Source organism: Trachypithecus francoisi, unplaced genomic scaffold (genome assembly GCF_009764315.1).
Source record: "Trachypithecus francoisi isolate TF-2019V2 unplaced genomic scaffold, Tfra_2.0 Lachesis_group0, whole genome shotgun sequence".
Lineage (NCBI taxonomy): Eukaryota > Metazoa > Chordata > Mammalia > Primates > Cercopithecidae > Trachypithecus > Trachypithecus francoisi.
The window spans coordinates 131,227,182-131,241,617 of NW_022681453.1; the positions used below are offsets into that span (position 1 = coordinate 131,227,182).

The 14,436-nt window shown below is 45.0% G+C and overlaps 1 protein-coding gene across 7 annotated transcripts in view; it reads right to left on the bottom strand.

Moving 5' to 3' along the window:
- ABCC5 (ATP binding cassette subfamily C member 5) overlaps positions 1-14,436 on the bottom strand; it is a 97,617-nt gene that overhangs the window by 23,241 nt on the left and 59,940 nt on the right. For all 7 annotated transcript variants that reach the window (XM_033211857.1, XM_033211862.1, XM_033211856.1 and 4 more), the window contains 7 exons: positions 10,341-10,525; positions 8,496-8,642; positions 8,081-8,210; positions 6,610-6,763; positions 6,396-6,524; positions 3,666-3,852; positions 2,698-2,787 (listed from right to left, as the gene is read on the bottom strand). In XM_033211857.1, the coding sequence (XP_033067748.1) occupies positions 2,698-2,787; positions 3,666-3,852; positions 6,396-6,524; positions 6,610-6,763; positions 8,081-8,210; positions 8,496-8,642; positions 10,341-10,525 (1,022 nt within the window). The remainder of the gene's footprint in view (positions 1-2,697; positions 2,788-3,665; positions 3,853-6,395; positions 6,525-6,609; positions 6,764-8,080; positions 8,211-8,495; positions 8,643-10,340; positions 10,526-14,436) is intronic.

The following is a 14,436-nucleotide window of genomic DNA, read 5'->3' on the forward strand; positions in this document are numbered from 1 at the left end:
TACTAAGTGTTATGGCTACTAGCAGCAGCCTGGGGAGGGAAGTGGTGTTTGGACTACCTTTTGTCTCAAGGAATTCTTCCACAAAGCTGCCTTGGGGGCCAAGGGAAAACCGACACAGGCAGACACGAGGCCTTCCACCACTCCACCATAGCAGTTTTTACTGAAATTCTTTGAGATAGGATTCTACCATTTGATAATCATTGGCTTAAATCCGATGGAAGAAAACTAATATTTACTGAACATCTAATTGGATCCTGGCATTCTGGCACATCTTGGTCAATCCAGGAGACACAGACTCTAATTCTAATTTTGCCACTGTGTGACCTGGACAGATCACCACTTCTTCTGCATCTTAGTTTCTTATGCAAATTGTGGAGACTGGATTAGATGATCTTGAGAATCTATTCCAGCTCAAAATGCTGTGATATAACTGCTTGGGTAATTTTTGTCATCAACAATCATATTTCATGATCTTTTAAAACTCTCTGGCAATTGTCCATGGAATATATAGCCTTATGGGGGAAGTAAGGGCCAAAGACTGTAGCACTCTGGGGGCTTAAGCCTGAAGTCCAAAACTCCAAGCTGGAAGGACTCTGTGTTGGGACAGTCAGTGGGAGGGCAGGCCTCTGAAATGTGACCGGTTTCAGCAGAGTCCACTTTGTACCACCACTGACCGTAATCCTGACCTCTCCAGCATGAGGCTCTCACCAACCATAACATTTAACTCAAACACTGCACATATGTATACACGAGTCATCTACATATCAGGACAGTGTGCAAAGAGGCTAATTTCTAAATATTAAAGAAGAGCTATTACTAGATACACTGGGCAGCCACCTGCCATCCTTTCTGAGAATAAGAAAGTTACTCATTTGTAAGCTTAAGAAATATTCCACCACTAAGGAGGTTCACTGTCAAAGCAAATCAGTGAAACACATCTCTATTAGAAAATCCAGTTTACATACACTCAGTTCCCAAGTGAAAGAGAAATTTTTCAGGCTGGACACTATGGCTCCTGTCTATAATCCCAGCATTTTGGGAGGTGCAGGCAGAGGCAGATCGCTTGAGCCCAGGAGTTTGAGACCAGCCTGGGCAACATGGCAAAACCCATCTCTACAAAAAATACAAAAATGAGCTGGGCCTAGCGGTGCATGCCTGTAGTCCCAGCTACTTAGGGGGCTGAGGTGGGAGGATCACTTGAGTCTGGGAGATAGAGGCTGGACTGAGCCGTATTCACGCCACTGCACTCAAGCCTGGGTGACAAAATAAGATCCTCTCTCAAAAATAAAAAAAAAAAGGAAAAAAAGAAAAAAGTTAACTTTTCAAAACTATGTTTCAAAGTCAAGTGTTGGGAACTCAGAATATACTCTTCACATATAAATAACGACACAGATGCTTGTAAAGTCTCACAGCAGTTCAATAAAACAGATAACTCTTAAGAATTGAGTTCAATTTGAGAATCTAACTACTTAAAATGCTGCTTCTTTATAAGCAAATTTGTCCAGTCTGCAGCCCCTGGGCTACATGCAGCCCAGGACAGCTTTGAATGTGGCCTAACACAAATGTGTAAACTTTCTTAACACATTATGAGACTTTTTTTGCAATTTTTGTTTTAAGTTCATCAGCTATCATCAGTATTATTTTATGTGTGGCCCAAGACAATTCTTCTTCCAGTGTGACCCTGGGAAGCCAAATGATTGGACACCCCTTGATATGGTTTGGCTCTGTGTCCCCACCTAAATCTCATCTTGAATTGTATAATTATCCCCATGTGTCAGGGGAGGGGCCTGGTGGCAGATGACTGAATCAGGGGGGCGGATTTCCCCCTTGCTGTTCTCGTGATAATGAGTTCTCAGGAGATCTGGTTGTTTGAAAGTGTATAGCACTTCCACCTTCTCTCTCTCTCTCCTGCTTTGCCATGGGAAGATATGCTTGTTTCCCCTTCACATTTCGCTATGATTGTAAGTTTCCTGAGGCCTCCCAGCCATGCTTCCTGTTAAGCCTGCGGAACTGTGAGTGACTTAACTCTCTTTTCTTCATAAATTACCCAGTCTCAGGTAGTTCTTTATAGCAGTGTGAAATGGACTAAGACACCCCTGTAGGAAATCACTTTAAGAGTTCCAATTAGGACAGCAGCAAGATGCCTGCCACCCATGGCGAGACAGAAGGGGTTCCTGGGGAAAAGTGGGAATAGCTGGATAGTCTCAGTATCAATTAAATTTACTTGTTTGTAAGCTGGGAGAGCAGTTTAGAATTAGCTAGAGTTTTCAAACTACAGAAGCCTGGGTCCTACCCCAATCCACTGCAACAGAATCCAGAGTTGAGGCCACGTTTGTCCTGTCAAAAGCTCAGGGGTCCTGATGGCCATCCCGATTAAGAACAATTGGACTACAGTAAGAATTAAAACAATACATGGTTTTAAACAGTGCAAGGAAAATGCTCCATTTGACAAGATTCTGAACGTTCTGGAAATTAGCCAATGAAGTTCTCAACTCGACATAAATTACAAATATACTTAGAAACTCTTATGGTAATCTCTTCCCTATTCCAAGCACGGTGGAGAGACTGCTGGAGATTCTGTGGGATTAGATACGCAGAGAACACAAGCCTCCTCCTTGTACACCCAGCTGAGGCAGCAAAGGGTAAACCGACTCCAGGAGGAGTCAGATCACAGTAAAAGGCCTATAGCAGTCTGACCTTAATGTAGTGATTGATCCTCTCCACCGAGGTGAATCGAGCTTCTGTCTCGGATGCCAGTCTGACCGTAAACTGGAACAGCCCCGTTAACTGATAATGAAAACCAACAATCAAAGAGATAATTCATTTTCAATACGTGCCAGGCCAATGCTGGAGAACTTCCTTCATCTAGAGGATCACTAAGAACTGAGCACATGCAGCAGCTGGTCTTAGGGACCTAGTCGTTCTCTTAGCTTTGAAGACATACCTGTTACCCCACCAACTGCAATGCTCAGTGAATGCAGGCAGTATTATGGTGCTGCTGGAACCACTTTCTTGTACCCAAAGGCTTTCTATTCATCTTTACATTTCCAGTAACACATATCTGCAGCTGATTCACTTCCGGACTTCCTACTTGTATCTGAGCCCGTTTGTGGGAGTCACAACAAATGGAGATATCAACCTATGAGCAACTAGTAAGAATGCTTCCAGGAAAGTCAAATCAGATACGTAATGCTGGCAAATGAGTGAATCTGGAGCCTCCGTGCTCCACAGACTGGGGAGTCTAAAAACAGTCTATATAACGCACTGTCTTCCCCAACCAATTGTCAAATAAATATTATAGTCTATAATATTTCTTAGAAGACTAGAAAGAGGCCAGAGATGAAAATGGTGGTGAACATAGAAACCCACAAGTAAGAAACTATTTTCAAGATCATATTTCTTTTTGAAGAAAATAGCAACTATTTCTTACACACATGCAACAGAGTTTAATGCCTTTATTCCTGGATTCCACACTTACCTCTCTCCTATCCCTACCTGCCCCAGTCAAATCCAGATTGTTACTGTCAAATTAGACCACGAGCAACTCTAGGTGTCTAGAGGTGAAATAACGGCTCAGGGTGGAGCCTCCATCAATCATGCCTCTTTTACGTCAGCATAGGAAGGACTCAATAAGCAAAGATGACGCTCCTATCCCAGAGACTGACCTGGACAGCATAAGAGATGGCGAGACCTGCGTAGGCTGGGGGAATCTGCCCATGCATGAGAACGATCATCAGCCCCGTGGTGGTGATGAGGGCGATGCTGATGAGGTCCAGCCGCACAGCCAGCCACCGCATCGCACACGTAAACAAGAAAAAAGGAGCTTGGTTGTCATCCAGCAGCTCCTGGTACCTGTGAGAAAGACAACACCTAATAAGCAAAGAAAGTACCACACAACCCCGCACACGGTCAAAGCTTCAGTGATCACAGGATGGAAGGCACATGTTTACATACGTCCTGTTGCTAACTGAGAGAATGAATGCCCTGGAAACTCAAGGAGGGTATTCTAGGAATTCTGGAGGTATTCTAGGCCACATGCACAGGAGGACATTAAGTTTTTCTAATCTTAGTTACTCTTTAAAAAAAAAATCCTATTAAAGATGTTAGGGAAAAACATCTACCTCAGCACAGAGTAAGCATGGGAAAAGAGACTGAATAAAGAGGCTTGTGTCACAGTTTAGAAAAATGTCTTAGGTGAGAGGGCATTTTCTGAAAGAAAGAAAGGTTATAAACGCCAACAGCAGAAATGGTTCAAGACCAGGGAAAAGAAACTCAGAGTGAATACGGGAACACCGTAAGTGTGTGCACACACCGCCACTGTGCAGAATGGCACTTATTCCCCAGCTGTGGAGCCAAGCACCAGGAGAAGCGAGCTAAACCACAGCAAAAGGGACTCAGGCAACCTTGACTGCTACTGAAGGTGCATGGCACGGCCATCAATAGGGGTCCCAGAGAGCAGACCAGACCCCTCTGAAGGCTCAGTGCACCATGTACAACTAGAACTCCAGAGTAGGAAGTTCTGCTGCGCAGATGTGCTTTGCTTTGAAAAATCACTTTTCCTCTTTCCAATAAAATGTGTAATCTTTACAGAAAATTTAGAAAATGCAATAAAAATAGGAAGATGTAAAATTCCAATAATCTCATCACCCTGTTAAAACCAGAGTTGATATTCTGCTGCATTTCCTCCCAGCAGTTTTTTTTCAATGCACTTACATTTACTGTGTGTAGGTATATACACATGTATGTATTTAGTACATTTCACTTTCCTTTCTGCTTAAAGTTTAGGAATTATTTTTCTGAGTCATTTAACATTTTGAAAATATTTTTTTCTAAACTTTCTATTCTAAATTTTCTCTCTAAAAATAGTTACCTAACTTTTGCAATAGGCAACATATATACAGAATAGAAAATTTAAAAGTTACAAAAGGTTTACCATGAAAAGTCAAGTCTGTCTCCTTCCCATCTTCCAGCTACTCAGTTCTCCCTTCCAGTGGCAACTAACAGGTTTTCTTAAATCCTTTCAGAGATATTCTAGGCCGGGCGCGGTGGCTCAAGCCTGTAATCCCAGCACTTTGGGAGGCCGAGGCGGGTGGATCACGAGGTCAGATCAAGACCATCCTGGCTAATATGCTGAAACCCCATCTCTACTAAAAATACAAAAAACTAGCCGGGCGAGGTGGCGGGTGCCTGTAGCCCCAGCTACTCGGAGGCTGAGGCAGGAGAATGGCGTGAACCTGGGAGGCGGAGCTTGCAGTGAGCCGAGATCGCACCACTGCACTCCAGCCTGGGCAACACAGCAAGACTCCGTTTCCAAACCCGGGAGGCGGAGCTTGCAGTGAGCTGAGATCCGGCCACTGCACTCCAGCCTGGGTGACAGAGCGAGACTCCGTCTCAAAAAAAAAAAAAAAAAAAAAAAAAAAACAGAGATATTCTAAATTTTTATTTTTATTTTTTTGAGATGGAGTCTCACTCTTGTCGCCCAGGCTGGAGTGCACTGGCAACATCTGGTCTCACTGAAACCTCTGCCTCCCAAATTCAAGCAATTCTCCTGCCTCAGCCTCCCAAGGAGCTGGGATTACAGGCGCCTGCCACCACGCCTGGTTAATTTTTTTGTATTTTTGGTAAAGACAAGGTTCCACCATGTTGGCCAGGCTGGTCTCAAACTCCCGACCTCAGGTGATCCACCAACCTTGGCCTCCAAAAGTGCTGGGATTACAGGCATGAGCCACTGTACCCAGCCTGATATTCATTTCCTATCAGTACCTATAGAGCTGCCTCATTCTTTTTAAGGGCCACATAGTACTCTGGATATACCATAGCTTATTCAACATGTCTTATATTGAAGAATATTTAAGTTAGTTCCAATCTCTTATTAATACAAAGCTCCACAATGAAATGTACATAAGTTTCACAAATAAACAATACCTTATGCTTAAATAAAATCTACTCAAATGTCAATGACTACCTTTTACTACTTAAAAGAAAAAGCAAAACTCTATGAAATATAGCTTTTCAGGACCAAAGGCCAATACACTCCTAATCTGTGGGGTTTTTTCTTTGTATTTTGTTTTGAGATGGGGTCCACTATATTGCCCACGCTGGACTTGAACACCTGGGCTCAAGCCATCCTCCAGCGTCAGCCTCCTGAGTAGCTGTGACTATAGGCACATGATACCACATGCGGCCCAAATCTCTATTTTTGTTTTCTCACTTGCTCAGAAAGGAGTTCCACCAAACAATTGGATTTTAATCAGAGATTATTCCATTAAATCATGAATACCCTTGGTAATGAGCTTTATAATCTCCATCTCTGGCCTTGAAGAGCCTCCCAGACATGTATCAAGTGCTGGGATGCTGACTACCCCTTGAGGCCTCTAGCCCCCATCAGGACAAACCTGTGCAGAAACTCCTGCCCTTTATTGTAGGCGTGGATGGTGGCAAGGCCCTGTATGCTGGACGTGATGTGGGAGAGGAAAGGTGACTGCGTGATATTGTCCAGACGCTTCAGCTCCCGAATCAGGACCCTGGAGAGAGAATGAGCTCCGTGTCACAGTCCCAGCAACTCAGGCTTCTCCGGGACCCCAGCAGACATGAATGCTTCCTCTTTACCTGGAGACAATGTGCAGGACTGAAAAGAGGATGACAAGGGGCCCCACTGCCACAAGGAACCACGGGAAGACTCCCGCGATCATTCCCACGCAGAAGAACACCAGGATAACGTTCTGGATGAACATCTCAGCCTGGAACGGCAGCCGCACATCAACTGCAGAAACCAATAAAGGAGCAAGTGTCAGACAGTTTGGAAAAATGGAACTGAAAATGGAAGAAAACAAAAAGAGGTTCCACAAAATCTCTATTTGAAGTTTGTGTTGTCTTTAAACAGTCTGATCAAAGAAAAATTTAGAAACCTGGATGCTCTGAAAATTTTTTTTTTTTTTTTGTCTCAAGAAAATCCTCTTACTCCACTCCCTTTTCTTGGTTCGCTTCCTGCCCCATGGCTTTAAACATTTTCCCCCTTTACAAAGTAACATATGCTTGTTTTAAAAATTTGGAATATAAATATGTGAAGAAGAAAACAAAAACTACATTCTTACCAATACCAATGAACTGCCGTTAACATTTAAGACATTTTTTGTCTTGCAAAATTTTTAAAGATACACAAAAGTTAAAGGAAGAGCACAGACCCTTCAACAGTTAATCAACTTTCATCTCTTTTTGGCTGTCTCCCCACCACACCCCCTTTTTTCTTTTGGCTAAAGTATTTTCATGCAAATCTCAGACATGCTGCTATTATTTACTTTTTTTCTTTTTTCCATTCATGTGTGAGCACGTATGTGTGTGTTTAGCAGAAATGGGAACATGTTATGCATCAGTTCGAATATCAGGGATAGTTCTGATTCCTTGTTACCTCTGGCCATGGGTTTACAATGGCCTATCAATGCCTGAAACACAGTCCTTCTATGAAGGCAGCTATAGTGCAGCAATTAAAAACATTAGCTTTGGAGTCAAAAGATCTGGGCTCAATTTCCAGCTTTGTTACTCAATAGCTGTAGATCTTGGGCCAGTTCCTTGACCTTTCCAGATAGCAGCTTTCTCATGTATTCAAGGAGTGAAACAACACCCACCAGACAGGGCTGCTGCAGGGATTAAGATAACATGCATAAAACACTGAGCACGCTGCTTGCTGCACAGGAAGCCCTCCGTCAATGTCAGGGGCTTTACCGTTACTCTGAACTGTGGGGGTACAGTATTTCAGTTCTGGTGCAGGCACAGCCCATACAACAGCCAGAAAACCTGCCAGGCTGTAGGCATCCAGAAACCAATGCATTGCTTTAACATCTGTGTGTTTCAGAATCTCAGATGCGTCTGTCCAAAGCCTTTCTGCTAACTCAAACCATTGAATTTGTTTTCAGGTCAAACAAGACAGAAAACGCAGATGCAATGTTCCTGGTGAAAACACCAGCAGCCACCGTGCTCTCAGGATCTACAGACAGACAGATCTGCACATTTGGAGAATCATCTAGAAGGCTGGAAGCACAGTGAGCTCCAGAGCATTAAAAAAAGGCTCAGTGAGAAATACCTTCATCCATGTCTTTGGAAAACCTGTTGAGAATCCTCCCTGTGGGGGTCGTGTCAAAAAACTTCATAGGGCTTCGAAGGATCCTTCGGAAAAGCTCATCATGCAGCCGGGAGGAAGCTCGCAGTGTGCCCTGAGGAGCAGAGCACAGAGTGGTCAGGGCCCAGGATGGCTCTGTTCCTACTGGTCCAGAGAACCGCTCCACAGCACATCCTCTCCCAAAGCGGGGAGGTGTGAGGGGTCAGGAGGGACGGGTGGCAAGTGAGAAAAGGCAAAGGCTAATGGAATACGAGTCATCTCAGCTAGGGCCATCCTGCTTAAGGGAGCTCTCCTACTCAGCATGAATTGAGGGATGCCACACCAAAGCCTGACCACAGGTCACCAGGGAGGAGGGCAGACACCACCCACCACTGCATACCTTGACAAAGACAACTCCTCGAATGGCTTTCAGGATCAGCATGACTGCCATGGAGAGGGCGTAGATGCTGGCATAGTACTGCATACGAGGATTGTCCTTCATGCTGTCACTCACCGAGGTCTCGTTCCCTCGAGTCACAGTGGTGTTCTGTTTGGAGCCAAAGCTCTATGAGGCAAGACTCCTAAAGACTGCCAAGAGCCCCTGCTCAGCGCCATTCTCAGCTCAAGGGCAGGGCAGGGTACAGGATAATGACCCTGAGACCTGGCCATGGCTTTGTCCACCTCTTTATCTTTTTTGTTTTTTTGAGACAGTGTCTCGCTCTGTCACCCAGGCTGGAGTGCAGAGGCGCAATCATGGCTCACGGCACCCTCTGCCTCCTAAGTTTAAGCAATTCTCATGCCTCAGCCTCTCAAGTACCTGGGATTACAGGTGTGCACCACCATGCCCAGCTAATTTTTGTATTTTTAGTACAGACGGGGTTTTGCCATGTTGGCCATGCTGGTCTCGAACTCCTAGCCCCAAGTGATCCGCCTGCCTCGGCCTCCCAAAGTGCTGGGATTACAGGCATGAGCCACCACACCTAGCCCTCTTTCTCACTGTTCTAATGTGATATGGTTAGGCTTTGTGTCACCACCCAAAGCTCATCTTGAATTGTAATCCCCAGGTGTTGAGGAAGGGACCTGGTGGGAGGTGACTGGATCATGGGGTGGTTTCCCCATGCTGTTCTCGTCGTGACAGTGAGTTCTCACGAGACCTGATGGTTTTAGAAGTGTTTAAGATGTCCTCCTGCACACACATGCTCTCTTCTCTCTCTCCTGCCACCTTGTGAAGAAGGTGCCTGCTTCTCCTTTGCCTTCCACCATGATTGTAAGTTTCCTGGGGCCTCCCCAGTTATGTGGAACTGTGAGTCAATTAACCCTCTTTCCTTTATCAATTACCCACTCTTGGGTATTTCTTTATAGCAGTGCAAAAATGGACTAATACATAATGGATGAGAGCAGATAGCCTGCAGGTGTCCTACTGACATGCCCTACTGCCCTGTGGGTTGGTCAGGGTTTTTTTCTTTATAGTTAGGCTACATTAGGGACTCATCTTTTCATCCTGGAAAAATCTCTCTTCATGGCTTTTTTTTTTTTTTTTTTGAGACGGGAGTCTCACTCTGTTGCCCAGCCTGGAGTGCAGTGGCCGGATCTCAGCTCACTGCAAGCTCCGCCTCCCGGGTTCACGCCATTCTCCCGCCTCAGCCTCCCGAGTAGCTGGGACTACAGGCGCCTGCCACCTCGCCCGGCTAGTTTTTGTATTTTTAGTAGAGACGGGGTTTCACCATGTTAGCCAGGATGGTCTCGATCTCCTGACCTTGTGATCCGCCCGTCTCGGCCTCCCAAAGTGCTGGGATTACAGGCTTGAGCCACCGTGCCCGGCCTCTTCATGGCTTTTTTTTTTTTTTTTTTTGAGGCGGAGTCTCGCTCTGTCGCCCGGACTGGAGTGCAGTGGCCAGATCTCAGCTCACTGCAAGCTCCGCCTCCCGGGTTTACGCCATTCTCCTGCCTCAGCCTCCGGAGTAGCTGGGACTACAGGCGCCCGCCACCTCGCCCGGCTAGTTTTTGTATTTTTAGTAGGAGACGGGGTTTCACCGTGTTAGCCAGGATGGTCTCGATCTCCTGACCTCGTGATCCGCCCGTCTCGGCCTCCCAAAGTGCTGGGATTACAGGCTTGAGCCACCGCGCCCGGCTCTTCATGGCTTTTAAGTGAAAACTAGAACAGTTTCCCTAAGAATAGCCAGGGAATAGGGAGAAATAGCCACATTCTTAGACACAGAACTTTCCCATTTATAAGTAACCTTACCCCACTTCCTTGCTTGATCCAGTAACTCAGCCACCAGGTGCTGAAGGCAGTGCTGCCTACATTCAGCATGAAAAGGGCCATAATAACCAGGAATGCCAAGGGGCCTCCAGCAGCCTGGATGTAGACACCATATACTGACCAGGGCACTGAACCCTGCCCTTTCTCTTCCAGCTGCACGAGCTGTCCTAGGTAAGGAAAAAAGAAACATGGACTCAGAAGGAAAGAACTATTTCCACAAAACTAAGTCACCTGCAGAGCAGCAGAATCGGAGAGCCTGCAGCTTCACAGGGCTCTAGATGCAATTTCCTCTTTGTCAGAAGCATTCATTCATCTATTTAACATTTACTGAGCACCTGCCATGAACCAGGCCCAGGATGAAGCCCAGGAGCAGCAAAGAGGATGAAGACCAGGTCCCCACCCCTAGGGACCTGGCTGAGGAACCTACCACAGACTGGTAGGATGGGCAGATCAATAATCACATAATTATAGTAAAATGTGCTCAATGTGATGATAAGAGCTATACACAGGGCAGCATGAGAACCCCCGGAGAGGTATACTTGACCTATTTGGCTTAGGTGGGGGTGGTTGGCAGACATGTTTCAGGTAAGACTTTCTGTATTGCTTCTCAAAAGGTAACCCACAGGTGACCGGCTGGGGAGAGGAGAAATACCAGGCAGAGAAAACAACATGAGCACAAGCACAGGGGTAGCAAAACACACAACCACAGTGATTTGGCACAGCTGGAACAGATGTGCACTTAAAGAGTGGCAAGAGATGAGGCCGACTAAGCAGGCTGTGGTCACAGAAGGCTTTGAATTTTGGCCCCACAAAGAACTTATCAAGAGAAAGGGTGACAGGTTTGTCTGACTTCCGTTGGGCTAGGATGGACCTGGGATGGCTGATACTGCCAGAGCAGCTGCCTCTGGGAGCGAGCATTCTCTTTCATGCCTCCCGTGTTCCACACAAAGAGCCTTTTCTATGTGTGCCCTATCAGGAAAAAGATTAGAAAATGCAGCTTTGAAAATGGAAGGTTACTGAAAGACTCCATGCAGAAAAGTTGGCTGGTCTCATGGTTTTTGCTTTTTGTTTTTTTTTTTGTTTTTTGTTTTCTTGAGATGGAGTCTCGCTCTGTCACCCAGGCTGGAGTGCAGTGGCGTGATCTCGGCTTACTGAAACCTCCACCTTCCCAGGTTCAAGCAATTCTTCTGCCTCAGCCTCCCAAGTAGCTGGGATTACAGGCGCCTGCCACCACGCTTGGCTAATTTTTGTATTTTTAGTAGAGACAGGGTTTCACCATGTTGGCTAGGCTGGTCTCCAACTCCTGACCTCAGGCGATCCACCTGCCTCAGCTTCCCAAAATGCTGGGATTACAGGAGTGAGCCACCGCACCCAGCTGGTCTCATGTTTTTAACTAGATCTCGCAGCTGACAGTGTGGAAGACAAGTTCAAAAGGAGGCAGCTGTAACACTGTATGTACAAGATGATAAAGGCCTGAACTAGGGTTGTGATGGGGGGATGGAATTTCGGGAGGTAAATTCAGTAGGACATAGTAACTGGCTGGCTGCTGGAGGACAGAAAAGGTTCAAATATATTCCTGAGGGTTTCCCTGGCGCAGTCAGATTCCTGACACTAATATGAGAATACAGAGTGTAAACCAGCCAAGTATCTTGAGACGGGTCTCAATCAATTTAAGAGTTAGTTTTGCCAAGGTTAAGGATCGTGACCAGTGAAGCAGCCTCAGAAAGTCCTGAGAACAGGCCCAAGGCAGCTGGATTACAACTTGGTTTTATATTTTAGGGAGACATGAAACATCAATCAATGTAAGTGGGGTAATCATTGGTTTGATCCAGAAAGGTGGGGCAACATGGGGCAGGGAGGTGCAGCTTACAGGTCAGAGGTTAATTCAAAGATTTTTTCTGATTGGCAATTGGTTGAAAGGGCTAAGCTCTGCCTAAAGAGTTGAAATTAGCTTGAGGTAAGTAAGTCGGGGAGTGGTGGGGGACAGGGTGTGCGCGCCAAGGTTCTTGTCATGTAGATGAAGCCTCCCAGTAGCAGACTTCAGAGAGAATAGATGTGAATGTCTCCTATCAAAGGTGTCAGACCCTCTGGAGAGACCTAGTAAAGGAAGGAGATTCTCTACAGAATGCAGAATTTCCCCTTCAACAGACAGCTTTACAGGGACATTTCAAAATATGCATTTCTTCCAGGGCCCTGCTATCTGTCATGTGATGCTCTATTATTTTAACAGAGTCAGGTTGGACTTAAGTATCTTATAGCTACAAAGAGACTGTTCTGTCAGTCTTAGGATCTCTATATAAATGTTAATGCGTCTTAGGATCTCTATACAAATGTTAATGCTGGTCAGTTGCGTGCCTGAACTCTAAAGGCAGGGGAGTATAATAAGGCACATCCAACATTGTCTTCCCTTCACGGTCTGAACAGATTTTCAGGTTCCATTGGGTACCCTTGGCCTAGAGGAGAGTTTATTCAGTTAGTTACAGGGCACAGAATTTAATTTTTCATTTGCAAGAGAAACAGCTATACAGTAAGCTTTTCTCTGTTTTGTTTTTGAACTTTCATTTTAGATTTAGGGAATACATCTGCAGAACTGTTACATGCAGATCCGTGTGTATATCACATCTGTTACATGCAGATCCATGTGTATATCACATCGGTTACATACAGATCCGTGTATATATCAAATCAGTTACATGCTGATCCATGTGTAAATCACATCGGTTTCATGCAGATCCGTGTGTAAATCACATTGGTTTCATGCAGATTCGTGTGTATCACATTTGTTACATACAGATCCGTGTACATATCACGTTACATGCAGATCCGTGTGTCTATCACATCGGTTACATGCAGATCCATGTGTCTATCACATCGGTTACATGCAGATCCGTGTGTATATCACATCGGTTACATGCAGATCCGTGTGCATATCACGTTACATGCAGATCCGTGTGCATATCACGTTACATGCAGATCCGTGTGTATATCACATCTGTTACATGCAGATCCATGTGCATATCACGTTACATGCAGATCTGTGTGTATATCACATGTTACATGCAGATCCATGTGCATATGACGTTACATGCAGATCTGTGTGTATATCACATGTTACATGCAGATCCATGTGCATATCACATTACATGCAGATCTGTGTGTATATCACATCTGTTACATGCAGATCCATGTGCATATCACGTTACATGCAGATCTGTGTGTGTATCACATCTGTTACATGCAGATCCATGTGCATATCATGTTACATGCAGACCCGTGTGTATATCACATCAGTTACATGCAGATCCGTGTGTATATCACATCTGTTACATGCAGATCTGTGTGTATATCAAATCAGTTTCATGCAGATCTGTGTATATCACATCTGTTACATGCAGATCCATGTGCATATCACGTTACATGCAGATCTGTGTGTATATCACATCTGTTACATGCAGATCCATGTGCATATCACATTACATGCAGATCTGTGTGTGTATCACATCTGTTACATGCAGATCCATGTGCATATCATGTTACATGCAGATCTGTGTGTATATCACATCTGTTACATGCAGATCCATGTGCCTATCACGTTACATGCAGATCTGTGTGTATATCACATCTGTTACATGCAGATCCGTGTGTAAATCACATCAGTTACATGCAGATCCGTGTGTAAATCACATCAGTTACATGCAGATCCGTGTGTAAATCACATCGGTTTCATGCAGATCCGTGTATCACATTTGTTACATGCAGATCTGTGTGTATATCACATCTGTTACATGCAGATCCGTGTATCACATTTGATACATGCAGATCCGTGTGTAAATCACATCAGTTTCGTGCAGATCTGTGTATCACATTTGCTACATGCAGATCTGTGTTTATATCACATGTTACATGCAGATCCGTGTGTATATCACATCAGTTACATGCAGATCCGTGTGTAAATCACATCGATTTCATGCTTCCGTGTATCACATTTGTTACATGCAGATCTGTGTGTATATCACATCTGTTACATGCAGATCTGTGTGTATATCACATCAGTTACATGCAGATCTGTGTGTATATC